At 45.4% G+C, this 17,857-nt stretch overlaps 1 protein-coding gene across 4 annotated transcripts in view; it reads left to right on the top strand.

The window, feature by feature from the left end:
* Pld1 (phospholipase D1) overlaps positions 1-17,857 on the top strand; it is a 206,165-nt gene that overhangs the window by 146,811 nt on the left and 41,497 nt on the right. For all 4 annotated transcript variants that reach the window (XM_087899626.1, XM_087899627.1, XM_048452641.3 and 1 more), the window contains 2 exons: positions 5,526-5,636; positions 9,475-9,563. In XM_087899626.1, the coding sequence (XP_087755752.1) occupies positions 5,526-5,636; positions 9,475-9,563 (200 nt within the window). The remainder of the gene's footprint in view (positions 1-5,525; positions 5,637-9,474; positions 9,564-17,857) is intronic.

Below are 17,857 nucleotides of genomic sequence, written 5' to 3'. Positions count from 1 at the left end.
ACTGGCAGAGCGCTGGTCTTAAAGTGTGTACCATCACTCCAGTTTATGTGGTTCTGGGGATGGAGCCCAGGGCTCTGCCCAGCAGGCAGTCCTTACCCTTTGCTGAGGTTTAGAGCAGTTTGCTTAATAACTTAGAGACCTTTTCATACCTGTAAATGAGCATCATGATATCCACTAACAAGATGTGGGTTCTAGAATCAAGCTCTGCCATTTGCTAGCTTGAGCCTTGGGCAAACTGCTTCACTTCTCTGTACATATTTTCTTCTTTTGTAAATCAGGGCTAACAATGCCGTCCATCCCCTCCATGGACCAATAGTGGGTGCAGATGGGTACAAAATCGAAAACCCACAAAGCACTAGAAGGGTGCAGCGGGGCTGTGTGTAGCTCAGTTCGTAGACAGCTCGCCTGGCACTCACTCAGTCCTGGGGTTTGATCCAGAACGCTACAAAACCCCTAAAGGAAGCTGACCACCAACTGCCAGGATCACCTGAACTCTGACCTCCACTCCCCACCCTGTACTAGGGTGCTGTCTGATCTTGGTCTTGTGCAGGCCGTCACAGCCACTGGGCACATATGCAGCTGCCAGAGACGTGATGATACAGATGTCCCACTTAGGACGGAGCACTCCCCAGTACCTCATCCTCTGCACACTGATCAGAAAGACCACACATATCCAGTATTTGGCCCTACACCCCTGCATAGACCGGCAGTACTAAGTGGACTCCATGGGTCGCAAACTAACACAAGGGAGGAGTGGCATAGATAGGGGAGGGACTGTGGGGGGAGGGAAGAGGGGAGGACTGAACTTGATCAAAACATGCTATCTGGATATGTAAAATTCTCCAACAATTAAACAAATAAAGTATGGTGGTGCACACCTGTAATCTTAGCACTAGGGAAGCAGAAGCAGGAGGATCAGAAGGTCAAGGTCATCCTTGTCTACATAGTGAGCTCAAGGTCATCCTTGTCTATGTAATGAGTTCAAGTACAGCCTGTGGTGTGTGAAACCCTGTCTCAAAACGGAAAATAAAAACAAACAAAATCCCCCACTGGGAAAACATCCTCCATTCTTTCCAGGTCTGCTCTTTGATGGTTTCTCTAGTCCAGTGGTCCTCACCTTTCCTAACACTGCGGCCCCTTCACACAGTTCCCTGGGTCCTGGTGATTCCCACCTTAAAATTATTTCCACTGTTACTATGTAAGTGTACTTTTGCTGCTGTTATGAACAATAATGTAAATATCTGATCTGTGGGATATCTGATCCCCCTGAAAGGGTTCTTTGACTCCCGAAGGGACCATGACCCAGAAGTTGAGGACCACTGTGTTTCAAATGTTTGCAATGAAGAAGTTGACTTTGGATGGGTCACTAGAAGGGCTCTAAGTAAAATCCATCTTTTATTTATTGAAATGGAGAAAAAGAACCTGGAGAGATGGTTCAGCGGTTAAGAGCTCTGACTGCTTTTTCGGAGGCTCTGAGTTCAATTCCCAGCATGGGAGTGCTTACTTCTACTCCTAATACTTAAGAGGCTGAGACAGGAGGATAGCCCACCAGTAAAAGACCACCCTTGGCTGTAGAATGAAACACTGCCTCTCCAAAACCAAACAAACAACCTACATGGGTGAGTGGCGGGAATGAGCCTTGATTTCCTGAACTCTGGCTTCAGCACTGAGGTTGTAAGTGCTGGAGCTGGGCCCTGTTCCCAGTAACGATGTTCCCTGTTCCCAGGGCGATGGTAACCACAAAGGCCCCAGCAAAGTGACAATGCTTCATCTGTCACATCCTTTAGGACTGTCTCCCACTGCCTGCCTTTCTTTTATATCTTTTTGGTTCCCCAAAGCACCAACCACACATATCCACACATTCAGCCCCCTATGCTTTCCTCCTTGAGTTTTTATTTGAACACTATGATTTCTTTTTCTACTTCAGCCCTAAGACTGACTTCTTCCTTTGGCACTGTTAAAAAGGCTATTCTTGCGAAAATTGCGTAGCCAACTGAGCAGCAGGCCTCAGACACAGGGGTTGTTAAACGAGGGAACATGAGAAGGAGACAGACACCTCGGTCAATGTCTTTGAGTGAGGCTCCATCTTAGGAGTACTTCCTTTTCTCCTCAGACTCTGCCATTTGGGGGCATCTGCAGGAATGGATGCCAGCCTCACCCTGAAGTACAGGCACATACACACATGCACACACACAGGCAGACAGACAGACAGACAGACACACACACACACACACACACATGCTTTTGTCCTAAGCAATCATTGTCCATAATTCACTTGAACACTTAGGGAAGTAACAAGGAATCAAGATTATTAATTAATTAATTATCTGTATGTACATACATACATACACTGAACTTACAGGGAGTAGAAGTGTTCTGGTGGAAAAGGAGAAACTTTGGACCGATACTAAGAATGTCCTGAAGGCTTTGCTGCAAGAGACATTTCTATTTTTTAAGTATTCATCTTAGGCCCATTGTGTGGGAGGGTAAGGGTTGTGCTTAATGAGAAGGTTATTTTTAGTTTAAAAAATAGGACACTGTACGAAGGAAAATTTCTAGTCCCAGTTATGATTTTGTCCCCAAACCATCAAGTCAGATCTACGCCATTTTCCTGCTGCTTACTCAACTTCGCGGTCTGAACAGTATGGTTAGATCTTATTCCCAGGACATTTGAGGTATGTTTTTGCACGTGGGGCAATGACTCCGAGACTTGTCTCTATTATTTTATTTCAAAACTAGAAATATGAGACAAGCTGGTGAGGCCAAGGAAACAAAAGAGGAGAGTGATTCTCAAGTAAAAACCAAACAGAAATGAATGAGCGCATGCTTGTTGTTCTCGGCGACTCCAGAACTTTCTAGACCATCGAAGATGTAGAGCGGTTAGGACGATTCTCTGGCTTCAGGTTCCAAAGGCAAACAGGAAGGCAGGGCCAGAAGGAAATCAGTTTCTGTTGCTCTGTGGTGACAGGTTTGAGCTAGTCACAAGAGTCAATGACTAATAATCCTAAGTAGTTTTTTTTTCTTTTTCCTCTCTTGCTTAAATTTAACTCTAAAGTTGCCCCCAGATAATGACGGCTTTGAGTGAAGTGACTTCCCATCGTGAGTAAAGCTTGGACTTAGGCCATGGGATCACCACCACGAGCCCCCAGGAGTCGGGCACCTTCCTCTGTGTGGCTGCTGTGAGCATTTTGAGAGCCTCCACTTTTGCATACGGTCTCTCCCACACAACGGGGTGTGTTTTCTGGGTGTCCAGGTTGACTTTAAACATTTAAATGCCTCTGATCACCTGCACCTTGTGGAAAATGACACCTGACCTCCCTGCTTTTCTTCCTGGCAGGCGTGGCTAATCAGAGCCGCCTATCAGTGTACCTGCCCCAAGAGTTTCTTTTCATTATAATTTGCAAGACAGTCCAAATTGATAAGACACGGAGTTGACCTCTGTTATGACATCTGGTTGCTGCTAATTTTTATCTTTCACGCATGAGTTTTGTCTTTGACTCAGGGCGGGTTTCGAGTGAGAAAGAAAAGCAAGTGTAGGTTTCTGGATCTCAGGGGGAGGCAAGGGCTTCCTGTCAGGGCTGCTTGTCAGTTCAGCTGCTGACTTGACAGGACTATGCATTATTAAGTGCACACACATTGATTTCCATGTTGGGATTTATAATTAAGTTTTTAGGTTAATACACAAAGGAGATCTCCCTATGGTGATACTAACTTGTCCTGTCATTTCATCTTAGCAGCAACAGTTCAGGGTGGAAAGGAAGGGCTGGGAGGTAGAGAAAGGGGAGGGAGAGGGAGGGGCACGAGGAGTGTGCACTCAGTTGTTCAGGAGAGGGATGGAGCCTCCGTGGCATTGGAATGGCTGAGGCGAAGATGCTGAAGTTATAACCCGGAGCTGTGGGTCTGGCTGGCTGACTCCAGTGTTACAGACTTCAGTGAGGATGTGTGCCCTGAGAACCTTACCAGTGCAACCCTCATTCTCGGGACACGCTAGTAGCAGTAACATCTACCATTAAATTAAAGAGACCAAGAGTTGAAACTTTGGTTTAAACTTTATTTCTATCAGGTGACTAATTACGCAGTTCCTTGGAGATCCTGTTATTTCCTGGACCATTTTAACTTGGTTCATGTTCGTGATTACACTTTCACTTCTCATCTTTACATGTGTTTGCCTGATACGACTGGAATAAGGCAGCGTGTGCTGGGGAGTGCTGTCTAATAAATAGCCCATATCAGATAAAGGAACAGTTTCAACATTCACCTAAAATTAGAAGCAACAAATATATTTTATAGTTCTCCTCCCCTTTCACTCCCCCACTTTCTTTTTTTTCTCACTTGTACTTTGGTGGGTTGGGGTCTCATGTAGTCCAGGCTTGCCTTAAACTCACCATGTAGCCAAGGATAATTTGACCTTCTTAGTCTCCCGCCTCTACTCTCCATGTGCTGGGATCACAGGTATGTGCCGATGACATCTGGTTTGTGGGTGCTAGGGATGGCAAATAGGGCTTTATGTATGCTAGGCAAGCATTCTAAGGCCTCCGGTGAGTCTTCTGTGACGATACACAGTTACTTAAGAAAGCCAAGACGTATATACTAAGTGCTTACTATATGTAAAAGTCATACTGCAACAGTTAAAATACTGGGGGGACTACCAGGTGAAGGTCATCGAGCATTGGGAAGGCCGCCAGTGTTCCTCACCCCCACCACTGCCATGCATAGCCGCGGTCACATCTCTGATGTGGTCTGCTGTAGCTCAAATACACCTGCTAATGTGTCGTGTTTAGTTAACCGTGCATACTGCTTTCTAGGTGTGATGCTGGCTGGCACACACCTCCGTCACTATTCTCTGCCCTATGTCAGGGTCCTGGGCCTTGCACTAAGTAGGTGCAGCTGAAGGACTGTCATAGGGAAAGAGGGCACAATTATCGCAACTGTAGTGACCCGAATAAGTCTCCCAAATATTCCTTGTAGGAACCACAGTTTAAGTCTTCAAGTCCTGAATTAAAATTCTGCTGGATGGAAGGATGCTGTTTTAGTTTGTGTCTCTATTGCTGTGATAAGTATCACGGCCAAAAGAAATTGGAGAGAAAAGACTTCATTACATATTACAGGTTTTGACCCATCATTCAGGGAAACCAAAACAAGAGCCGAACAGGAACCATGGAGAAGCACAGCTTACTGGCTTGCTCCCTGGCTCCCACTCATACCCCTAGGGGTGGCATTGCTCACAGCAGGTCTGGTCCTCCTGCATCAATGAGAAATCAAGAAGATGCCCACAGACTTGGCCGCGGTTCAGGATGATGGAGGCAGTTCTTCCGTCCGTTGAGGTTCGTTCTTCTCAGGGGTGACATGCTAACGAGAAGATGAGCCGTCACAAGGGTGTGATCTGCTTGTGTTCCAGCTCTCCCTTGGACCGTGTGGTGCTCCAGCCACTGTGATCGTTGCTTTAGAAGGAGTGGCTTCGTCGCATCGGTTCAGATGGTGTCTTCTCTGTTGTCTCATGCTTGCTCGTTGCTGTTGTCTTGCAGTTGCTCCGGTCGGCAGCTGATTGGTCTGCTGGGATAAAGCACCACGAGGAGTCCATCCACGCTGCCTACACCTACGTAATCGAGAACAGCAAGCACTACATCTACATTGAAGTAAGTAGTCAGTGAGTCAGTTCCACAGCTTGCCTTCCTGGGTGTCTTAGTTCCTGTTGTCATGATAAACACCGTGACTCTGAGCAGTCTAGGGGAGGGACAGAGTTTATTTGGCTTACATTTCCACAGTTTGTCACTGAGGGAAGCAGGGCAGGAACTTAAGAGGGGCACAGGAACTTGGAGGAGGGAACTGAAGCAGAGCCTGTGAGGAGCAGAGCTTATTGGTTACTTCCCAAGGCTGGTTCATCCTGCTTTCTTGTCCCACCCAGGACTACTTGCACAGGGTTGGCAATGAAAGGCGGGAGGCTCCTGTGTCAGTCATCAATCTCGAGAAAATGCTCTCCAGAATTCCTTGCCTATGGGCAATCTAACGGAGGCATTTTCTCAGTTTAGGTTCCTCTCCTAGATAACTTTAGTTTGTGTGGAACTCAAACAAAACAAAACAAAAGCAAACAAACAAAAACAACAAACTGACCAGGGCACCAAGTATCGTACAAGACTGTAGGGACCCCAGTTCAGGATTTCTTATTAATAAACATGATCTGAGTTATGAAGAATTCGACGGAAATATTGACTGAAGTCATTTGTATTCCCACCTCCTAGCATACCTGAACTCATTCTGCACCATCATTAATTCAAGGCTAATGGAGTCTTGCAGACCCTTGTGGTACTGACCTCTGTCAGCTGATAAATACATCTTTGGCTGAAACAACCCAGCATGGATGTGGGAATTTTCACTGGGGTGTGGTTAGAAGATCTAGCATGAAGCATGTGCTGTTTCAGGAGAGCACACACATGCACACAGCAGTAAGTTGCTCACACAGAGGACTGACAGAATTCCCCTGCTGTGGGGAATCCTGGAGCAGGAAAAGACAAGGAAGGAATGGGGGATGTGAGGACTCTGTGTTCAGAGTCCATGAGAAAGTCTGAGAGCATCAAGTTTAGTGTGGGAACTTTAATTGAACTTCAAAATAGATACAGAAATAGTACAGACTCTTTGGAACCCCTGAGAAAAATAAAGAATCCCAATAAGGAGGGGGGAGACCCAAACCAACACATATCTCCCTCCTTTATCCTGGTCTTATTTTTCCATTGAATAAAAATAGAACGTTTAGCAGAAATGAGTTGTCGGGGAAACCATCTGAGCCCTGCTTTCCTTCTCCCAGAGTCCTGCTACTCTTCCCTTCCGTAGAGCGACAGTCGATTAAAACATCAGCAAACAACTGTAGCTTGACTCATTTCTCAGACTTGGAGAAAGAGAAAGCTAATTAAAAACATTAGCAGCCTAAATGTGTGTGTATTCCACACGGGATCACGCAGCGGATAAAGGGTATTAGTGGAAATCAGGGAAGCCCACTCGGGAGCTTAATAAGACATTTGGTGTCATTAGCTGTGAGGATGATGCTGTCACTGCCTCTTCTGGCATTCTGGTTTCATTTTTAAAGTGGCATTAACACAGCCATCTCAGCTGCTTCTCTTGTTGCTGTGGTAAGGTAGCTGACAAAAGCAATTGAGGCAGCAAGGGTTTGTTTGGGCTCATAGTTCTGAAGAATAAAGGCCGTCAGAGCGGGGACGTCATGGCAGCCGGAGCAGGAAGTGGGTGACAGTGCCTTCTCCTTTGTAATGAGCCTATGGTTCCAGTTTGTGGAATGGTGCTCTCCACATTTAGGTGATTAACCTAATCTGTATAAACCCATGGGCTGGTTTCCATGGAGATTCTAAATTCAATCAAGTTGACCATCATGACTAATACAACCAACTTTTCTTTCTCATGCCAGTATGGCATTGAATGAGGTCAGCAGTGCCATGTGGGCATTCATGGTTGTGGACATTTCTCTGGTGATACTCATCAGGGTGAGCCGTCAGCATTAATCTTAATCCTCAAAAGGGGGAGTGGAGGGAGGGAGAGAGAAAGCAAACCATGGCATGTGACAGTCTGTCCTTGTAGCTGATGAGATGTGCTACCCTGCTTTGTAGCAAGAGTTGTTTGACTCATATTCTCAGAAGAGTTTCTGCACAATGCCTTCCTGCAATGTCTCCTGAGGCATTGTGCCTATTTGTGCCCTGCTGTGCAAAATCTTGTGAACTCATAAAAATGGTATTGCTATCAAAGGACAAGAATTTACTTGAAGATATTCCTTGAGATGATTTGTTAAAAAAAATTACAGTTGTATTGTAATTTCAATAAGCAGAACTCATAATACTCATTGGTTATTTTTAACATTCTTTTATGCAGCAATAAAAATATTTTGTATCATTAGGATAATAATGGAGTTATTTTCTGACAATAGTGTCGAAGAATATTTTATAGATCTATGAATAACAGAAGTACTTGAAATAAAACCTCTTTTCATTCTATTTTATTAATATATATATTAATATATACATCCATGTACACACAAAATAGATTTGATATAATGTATATGGCATATCATATACATAATATATGTGCACAAAATATACATATACGGGTATACATATACATACATACATACATACACACACAGACACACACACAAAAGAGATTTGAGTGCTGGCGAGATGACTCCCTGGAGAAGCCCTTTTCATGCATTCTTGAAGGATCGGAGCTCAGCTCCTTAGCACGCACATAAATGCTGGGTGGGCACAGAGGCAAAGTGGAGACAGGAGATTGCTGGAGCAAACTGGCTCGCTAGACTAATTCTCTCAGGAAGTTCTAGATTCGGGTGGAGAGAGATCAAGGGGGACTCCGGAGGTCAGCACTCTGGCCAGCACAAACACATGTGCATACACACATGACCATGTACACATGGGCACTCTGGCCAGCACAAACACATGTGCAGACACACATGACCACACAACATGGGCACTCTGACCAGCACAAACACATGTGCAGACACACATGTACGTGACATAGGTACTCTGACCAGCACAAACACATGTGCCCCCACACACATGGACACGCTGACTAGTACAAACACATGTGCCCACACATGACCATGTGCACATGGGTACTCTGGCCAGCACAAACACATGCGCATACACACATGACCATGTACACATGGGCACTCTGACCAGCACAAACACATGTGCATACACACATGACCACGCAACATGGGCACTCTGACCAGCACAAACACATGTGCATACACACATGTACGTGACATGGGTACTCTGACCAGCACAAACACATGTGCCCACACATGACCATGTGCACATGGGTACTCTGACCAGCACAAACACATGTGCATACACACATGTACGTGACATGGGTACTCTGACCAGCACAAACACATGTGCCCACACATGACCATGTGCACATGGGTACTCTGACCAGCACAAACACATGTGCATACACACATGACCATGTACACATGGGCACTCTGGCCAGCACAAACACATGTGCATACACACATGACCATGTACACATGGGCACTCTGACCAGCACAAACACATGTGCAGACACACATGACCATGTACACATGGGCACTCTGGCCAGCACAAACACATGTGCAGACACACATGACCATGTACACATGGGCACACTCTGGCCAGCACAAACACATGTGCAGACACATATGACCACACAACATGGGCACTCTGACCAGCACAAACACATGTGCAGACACACATGTACGTGACATGGGTACTCTGACCAGCACAAACACATGTACCCACACATGACCATGTGCACATGGGTACTCTGACCAGCACAAACACATGTGCCCACACACATGACCACGTACACATATCCTTGTGTGAGCCATTTTCTCTGTCACCGATATAGTATTTGTTCCCTCATTCTACACATCTCCTAGAGAAAACACGGCCTTACCCAAGTGTCCTATTTTTCTCACAGAACCAATTTTTTATAAGCTGTGCCGATGATAAAGTCGTGTTCAACAAGGTGGGCGATGCTATTGCCCAGAGAATCCTGAAAGCCCACAGGTAAGGTTCACTTTGAACAGAAGTTCCAACCAAACTGCTGTAGCTGCTCTTGCTTCTCTGAGGAGGTGGCCGCAAAAGCTTGTGTTGAAAATGAACTCCTCTTAGCTGTCTTGTGCGTCAGTTGCTGAGAAATATTCGGTTTATCTTGGTGGGAATCTGAATTTTTCCAAGATGTCATCAGCTTCCCGGCCTGCCTTTTCCCCACATATGAGGCTTATGTTCTGAGTTAGTTCATGGCAGATAGTGAACTATGCTCACACAACCAAAGCAGAACAGACAGAAACCGTTGCCACAGAGTTATATTTAAATTCTCATTTCCAAATGACATATTTCTTTAGCTCATGGAATTATTTCCCAACAGCCTTATTCTAATCATATCCATATACTGTGCAGTCCTGCAGTGAAGTGAGCAGTTCAACAACTTGGTACAGTCACAGAGTAGCTGGCCTAGCCCGTTTCGTTGTGTTTACTTTAATAACACCACTATTGCGCATGTGTGCACACGGTGCACCCATGCATAGCACATGCCACTGTCCAGAGTGGAGCACAGAGTGAAGATCTGTGCTCTGTTCTCCTACCACATGTGGCCCAGGAATCGAACTCAGGTGGTCAGGATTGGCAGCGAGCACCTTGTCTCTGCCAGACTTTTATGAATATTTTCTTTTAGGAATTTTTTTTATTTAAAAACTGGTTTTTTTTTTTTTTTTGGTTTGGTGTGTGTGTGTGTAGGTGCACACATGCCCACCGAGCTATCTTGCTGTCCCAATAATTTTTTTTTGCTTTATTTGTTACTATTTGTATCTTTGACTCACTCTGAGGTGTTTTGTATCTTGTGTGAGTTAGTGGTCCACCTTCTCTGTGTTTGTGGATGTAGATTCACGGCTGGCACTGTTGATTGGACAGACTATGGCCACATGTTAAAAGAAGCGGGGCCCCTTGTTCCTTCCTGCCCGGCTAGTTTATACCTGAAATGACCACACAGAAATTGTATTAATTAAATTACTGCCTGGCCCATTATCTCTAGCTTCTTATCGGCTCTCACATCTTGATCTAACCCATTTCTATTAATCTGTGTTCACCACGAGGTTGTGGCTTACTGGCAAGATTCTAACCCTTTTTACATCTTTTTTTCATATAATATGTGGTGATTTTAGAATGAAGGACATCTTAATGGTAACTATCAATATTTTATCTGTTTCATAGTTTTTATTTACATTATCTTATTGAGTCTTCACACTTGCGAAAGTAGATCTTGGAGTTGTGGATGTTCAATAGATCATGTGACTTCTGATGTAATTTACTGTTCTTGTAGCAAAAAAATACCAACCAGAGCAGATTAAGGCAGGAAGGCTTTGCTTTGTCTCATGGTGTGAAGATACAGTCCACCACCATGGGGAGGCATGGCGGGATGCGGATTGGGGGGCATGGCAGGATGCGAAGTGGGGAGGCACTGCGGGGTGCGAAGTGGGGAAGCATGGCAGCATGCGAAGTGGGGAAGCATGGCGGGATGCGAAGTGGGGAGGCACAGAGGGATGCGAAGTGGGGGGTCATGGCGGGATGCGAACTGATGCCTGCCTTCCCTCTGAAGTCAGGAAGCGGGGTGAACACTGACTCTCAGCTCGCTTCCCTGTTTGAACTCAGTCCATGGCCCCAGTCCATGGAATGGTTTTGCCTTCACTCACAGTGGGCATTTCCGTGTCAACGGACCTAATCTAGTGACTCTTCCAGGCATGCCCAGAAATCTGTCTCTTAGGTGATTCTTGACTTTGTCAAGTTGACAATCGATATTAACTATCACACTTGTCTAGGTTGCTTTCCAGCAATTTGGAATTTTGAAGGACCAAGTGCTTCCTTATAACATGCAAACATGATCCATAGCTGGCTAGGAAGAACGGACGTTCACCCCATGGGGCTTCCTCATGTGGAGGTACTAACTGGGGGAGGCCTCTATGGCTCTTTCCCCTTCGCCAGTCATTACACACATCCTGATCCCAGACAGTGGGAACAAGTGAGGCCGGTTCCTTTGGCCTATGCAGGATAAAATCTGGGTAAAAGGTCATCACTGTGAGTCAGCAGTGGGGATGGCTGTCTCACCCCCGTGCTCAGAGCGTCTGGGTCGCCCTGCATTCTGTGCCTCTTGTGGTCCACTCAGCAGGCCTCATTCTCCACTGCACCATCAGGTGTCTGGAAAACTGCACCGTTTGCCTCAGCTTCACATTTGCTAGGTACAGAGTCCTAGAGGAAGGCCATCGATTTTATATGGCTACAAAGATGGCCCAGGCATAGCCAAGATGGTGTGGCTGTCATCTGGAACACAAGGACAGCTAGGGATAATAGTATCTGTGTTCTGCCTTTACCCTCCGGATGCTTCCTGAAGTCACCGGAACATCTGTTGCTGCAAGGATTCATAAACAGCCTGGCTTGCAGCCGGACATACGGATGTGTGCAGAGGTTTCTCACCTCCCTGGGCCCCCTACTTCCCGGAGCAATTAGGGAGTTTGAAGAAAAGATGCATTATTTTTTTTTTGTCAGCTTTGGCATCTCATTGATGCAGGACTGCCTGCTTTATTTAGAAAGCACATTTGGCAAAAGGAAAAAACAAACATTATGAAGTTGAAGTAAATCATGGAAAAATATGAAGTTAGTGAATGAGTTTGTCGCAGCGAATGGTGGGTTGTGAACTTTGGAACTACGATTAGCTAATAACTGTAACTGGATGAGCTAGAACTTTCACTGCTCTCGGTAGTGCCCAATAGTGCATAGGTATTTGCAGGTTTGGGCTGGGTAGTTTAGGAGCCTGAGATGATGTTTTTCTCTGGGTGTGTGCGTGTGTGTGTGTGTGTAGGCCAGAGGATAGCTTCAGCTCCCATTCCTCAGGTGCTATGGGCTATCATTAGACAAGACTGAATACTGATGAAAATATAAGTATTTATGTCAGAAATGCTTGAGAATGTGAACCATTGTTGTCAGTACTTCAAACCAAGTAGGGAAGGCAAAAGATCTCAGCTGAAAAAATATATGTCCAAGAGAAAGATTTAAGTTAAAAAAAAAACAAGACTCATATTTAAATAAAACATTTAAGCCAGGGATGGTGGTGCATGCCTTTAATCCCACCAGAGGAAAGCAGATCTCTGTGAGTTAAAGGCCAGTCTGATCTACATAGTTCCAGGCCAACCAGACTACACAGAGACTCTGTCTCAAAAAACAAACAAACAAACAAAAAACAAAACCAACAAAACCAAACAGGTCAACATTGATCTTTTCATTTGCCTTTCTATCTATCTATCTCTATCTATCTATCTATCTATCTATCTATCTATCTATCTATCTATCTATCTATCTATCTACCTACCTACCTATCTACCTACCTATCTCTTTTTCTTCTTTCTTCCTTCTTCCCTTCATTCCAATCCTTCCATTCTTCCTTCCTCCCTCCTCTCTCCTTGCCTCTTCTCTCCTCCCCTCCCTTCCTTTTGAGATAGTCTCTCACTAGCCTAAACTTCACAAAATAGACAAGCTGGGTGGCCAGTCAGCCTCGAAGATGCTTCTATGTCCACAGATTAAAGTCATATACTCTCACATCTAGCTTTTTGAAGCTATGAACTCTGGGGATCGGTCAGGCCAGGCCACCATGCCTACAGGACAAGGACCTCACTGACTGAGCTGTCACTGCAGCCCAAGACCATTTTCTTCTGCCATTTCAGTTTACACCTAAAGAGCTGGAATATTCCTAAAGTTCTAGTGTTTTAGAGCCGGAAGGAATTTATGATATTTTCTCCTTCCACATTTCCCAGCAATCCTGTGAGTGAATCCGGAAGGTAAAGGGAATCATAGGAGTGTGGAAGACAGTGTGTCTCAGATCGCACTGCTTGATTTTACTTAATAATTTGAAGTCTGTGTGTTGGTTTTCCTAGACAAGGTCAAGGCAGAAGACAAAGCTCCATTTGCAGGCTGCCTGTTCTGCTCAGCAGTGCTGGCCTGAGCCTTGTTTGCTCTTTCTCTTCCTTCATAGATCTCCCTTGCCAAAGACACGTTCTTCGCAGCAGGTCTAGTTCAGTGGCCGGAGGAGGACAAGACAGGAGTATAAAGCAAGCTCAGGGAAGTGACAGCCATCTGCCAGGTCTGACAGAGGAATGTGGGCCCTTGGCCAGGGCCCTCCCACCTCAGGTAGATGGAAGTCCCCCAGGTGCCAGCTCCCTCTGCCAGGGTTGGAATGGAGCCTCAGCCCAGCTCCCCAGAGCCATTTACTTCCTTTCCCACAGCCAGCATTCTCCCCAGAAACGGGATCCTGCCAGGTCTCCGTGCTGTGTTCCATGACCTGGAGCCGCACTCCCATGTTCATTCCACAGTAAACAAGAAGGAGCCAGGGGAACAACATGTCTGCTCTAATACCTCAACCTGTCTCCGGGTTGAAACCAGCTCCCACCATACTTGAAACATACCTCTGACAATTCAAATGTGTCTGGGTAGGCAGGATAAGTCATGGCCCTCTATTTCAAATCATGTCTGTCACACCACAACCGAGTAACCCAGGAGAAAGAACAATGCCAACTAATCTAGACAGAAACCCTTTAAGGCATTGTGTGCCATGAGCAAATGGGTTCTGGGGACCATCTCGGGTCTGCCTATTTTGACATGCAAAATTTCCCTGCCTTGGTAGACAGCCAGGCAATGAGAGAATGCATCTCACATGATTGTCACCAGAAACCTGATCCACAATGACAGTGGCGGTTGACTTCATGCGACTGTTAGAACGAGATGACATCAAAAACCATGAAGCTGCTTTAAAAATACACGCTTTTTAAAAATTGTTTTGCTTCCCAGATGGTTCTTACAACTGGGGGAAGTTGGCGCGGGCAAGTAAAAGGCTGCTGTGAGCAGCGACCAGTAGTGAACTCTAGTATCCTTGGGGCCAGCTGTCTGGGGACTTATGTGACCTTTGCAGTCAGTTGCTCTGTGTTTTTCTAATGCTGTTTCTTCACCCACAAAGAGAACAATGAACCATCAGTGTGAGTGTTTATGGTGTCAGTTAGGTGGCGAGGCACCAGTTAATGTGAAATCAATATAGCCTTCCAGAGCCATCGTCATCTGGAAACACACTACACACTCTAAGTCAAGAGTATAAAGAGTCATAACCGCTAAATCAAAATTCTTATCTGTGCTAGAAACAAAGATTCCCACCAAAAAAAAGTTTAATCAACCCTATTTTAAATTGTTAGGTGCATTACTATAGAATCATGCTTGCTTTAAAAAAAAAAACACAATATTTTTAATTTAAAAAAAAAAAAACTCCTTACTTTTGTTTCCAACTACTGGCTCACAACTTCGTTCTGCCTTTGGAAGACCTGCCGGGACTATGGCAGATCTCTCTTTCCAATTGATTTTTCAGTTTCTCTTTTTAAAAAACTTTTATTGCATTTATTTATTTATGTGTTTATTTATTTGTGTGTCTGTGTGTGTGTGCGCACACACGTGCACACACGTTCACACGTGTGAAGTTACACACATGCCACAATACTTATGTAGAGATAAGAGGACAACTTTTGGGAGTCAGCGCTCTCCTTCCACCACATGGGTCTTGGTGTTGAGCTCAGGCTGTCAGGCTTGGCGTCCAGCATCCTCACCCACCGGACACCTCGCCTGGGTTTCTCCTTGCGATGACATCATAAAAGATGGGAGGGGCTTGCCGGCACTGTCCTCTCCATTCAGTCTGGTTTGGCCTTGTGTCAGCTGCTGTCTGCCCTGTCATCCTTGGGTGATACAAAAGCCGAAACTTTAATTTTAATTAAACTGTGAGGGGCCATTTTTGAGTCCTTCTGGTAGGTGCTTTTCATGGATTGCTTCGTTCAGTCTTCAACTTTGTGGGGCTGGATACGTAACGCCTCACCCTAGAGAGCAGGCAGCTGAGACTAAGTAACTCACACAAACCTACTTATGGGGAGACGGGACCCAAAGCCCGTCAGCAGGTGCTGTGAGATGTCTCCCATAGGCTCGTATGTCTGAACACATGGCCACCTACCCATGGTGTTGTTTTGTTCTGTGGGTCTTTTAGAGGCAGAACCTCCCTGGAGGCAGCGGGCCATTGTGTGTAAGAGTTCATGTGGTGGTGGGGCTGGTGGTTTGAGACAGTGTTTTGTAGTCAAGGTTGATGACTTTGATATCACTGTGTAGCCAAGGATGACCTTGAATTTCTGATCTTCTTTCCACTCCTCAAGTCTGGGGTGGAACTTATCATGTGATACCAGACCTGATTTATGCAGGGCTAAGAATCCAACCAAGGCTTTATGCATGTTGAGTAAGCATTCTGCCACGTGAGTCACACCACCAACTCAGGTCTTGAAGTTTTATAACCTGGCCCTACTTCCTCTTCATTCTGCTTTCTGATTGAAGAGGCAATGTGACCACTGGCTTCGATTTCTGCACCATGTCCTCCCCACCACAATGGTCTATGAGCCCTCCCTACTATGATGAACTGTGAGCCCTTCCCACCATGATAGACTGAGAGCCTTCCCCACCATGATTCTGTGTGCCCTCCCCACCATGATGGACTGTGAGCCCTCCCTACCATGATGGACTGTGAGCCCTCCCCACCATGATGGACTGTGAGCCCTCCCCACCATGATGGACTGTGAGCCCTCCCCACCATGATGTCGTCATACTGTAAGCAAAAAACAAGTTGTTTCCTGTGGTAGTTTGAAGGTAATTAACCCCATAATCTTATAAAGAAGCACATTGTTAGGAGACGTGGCCTTGTTGGAGTAGATGTGGTCTTGTTGGAGGAAGTGTGCCACTGTGCAGGCAGGCTCTGAGCTCTCAAATATGCTCAAGATGCCACCCAGTGTCTTAGTCCCATTCCTTTTACCTTCTGATCAAGATGGAGCCGACACTATGTCTGTCTGCAAGTTGCCATGCTCCCTGCCATGATGATAATGAACTGAACCTCTAAATTGTTAACCACCACCTCAATTCAGGGTTTTTCTTTAAAGGAGTTGCTGTGGTCATGGTGTCTCTCCACAGCAATAGAAACTGTATCTAAGACATTCCCTTAAGTAGCCTTTGTCGGTGTTTGGCCCAGCGATAAAAAACGTAGCTGGGTCCCAGGACTTTAGCTTCTGTTCCTCAGTACCAAGCTTCCGAGCGTCCCTTGTCTCTAAGGAAGCAGATAGTTTTAATAGTTAAGATTTCAAAAAAGCCAAGAAAGCTATTTATTTAAAACCATACAAATATTTTGTTTTTTAAAAGCATTTGTTGGCTAAAGTTTCTTCAGTTAGATGCTATCTCTACCCTACGATTTTCATATCCTATAATTTTGTGCTGTGGAAAGGCATGCCAGACTGGGCGCAGAAGTGGCGTGCTGAGGGATTGGAGCTGCAGTTATCAGAAAAAGTAGGGAAAACATTTTCAGTATAACAATTGCTAGCTTTCTTCTTCCTTCCTTCCTTCCATCCTTCCTTCCTTCCTTCCTTTCTTTTTTCCTTCCTTTCCTTTTTTTCCTTGTGGGCTATTTCCCAAGTTCTAAAACACTTTTAGAGAAGAGGTTACATCAGGGCACGGATGACAATAAATCCTGGCAGAAATTTTGTTTGAGATCATTTTATTGCCTTTATTTTATTCCAAACAATCTTATGAATGGTCTTCTCAGCATCTAGATATGGAGCATAAGGCTGGAGCCAGCAATCATTTTGAGCCTGATTTTGTGTCCTGGCTAGGGTAGGGTTGGTGGAGAACAATTGGGCTTAATAAGTGATGTGTGGGGTCTCTTTTGGAGGATATGTCTTTCCAAACGTTATCAAGCCTGGGGTAAAGTTGAACTCAGATATGCTGGGCTAACCCAACCTTCTTACGTTTCAAGGCTTGCTGCTCTGTGTGTTTGGGTCTAGCGCTCTATCCCAGCTTACACGATCTCTCATAGAGTTGGTAAAGATCAGGGTTAGGTCATGTGGACATTTCTAGCAGGCTGCTAGATTTTAGTCAGTTCCCTGGTCTACAAATAAGAGGGTGAGCAGAAAGAGTTATTACATATTAAAAAAATTAGGCAGACATGAAATTAAAAGGCTTATGTCCTGAACTTCCAAGGGCGTCAGATCTAAGTCCAGCATGGCTGACCCCACCACAAGCTAACAGTTCCTGAGGAGCCCCAGCTGCAATCACTCCCATTTCTAGCACAGTTCATATCCTCAGTGCCTCCCAGTTCACAGTAACGAGCCTCCTGCCCCAACTGCTCATGGCTACAGAAGTGCGCTGAGTCTCTTTGGGGCTTGGCTAAGGTCATGAGAACAGCGGTGAGCCAACAG

Source organism: Myodes glareolus, chromosome 20, assembly GCF_982192425.1.
Source record: "Myodes glareolus chromosome 20, mMyoGla1.1, whole genome shotgun sequence".
NCBI classification, from domain to species: Eukaryota; Metazoa; Chordata; class Mammalia; order Rodentia; family Cricetidae; genus Myodes; species Myodes glareolus.
This window is presented reverse-complemented; position numbering and strand designations above follow the sequence as displayed.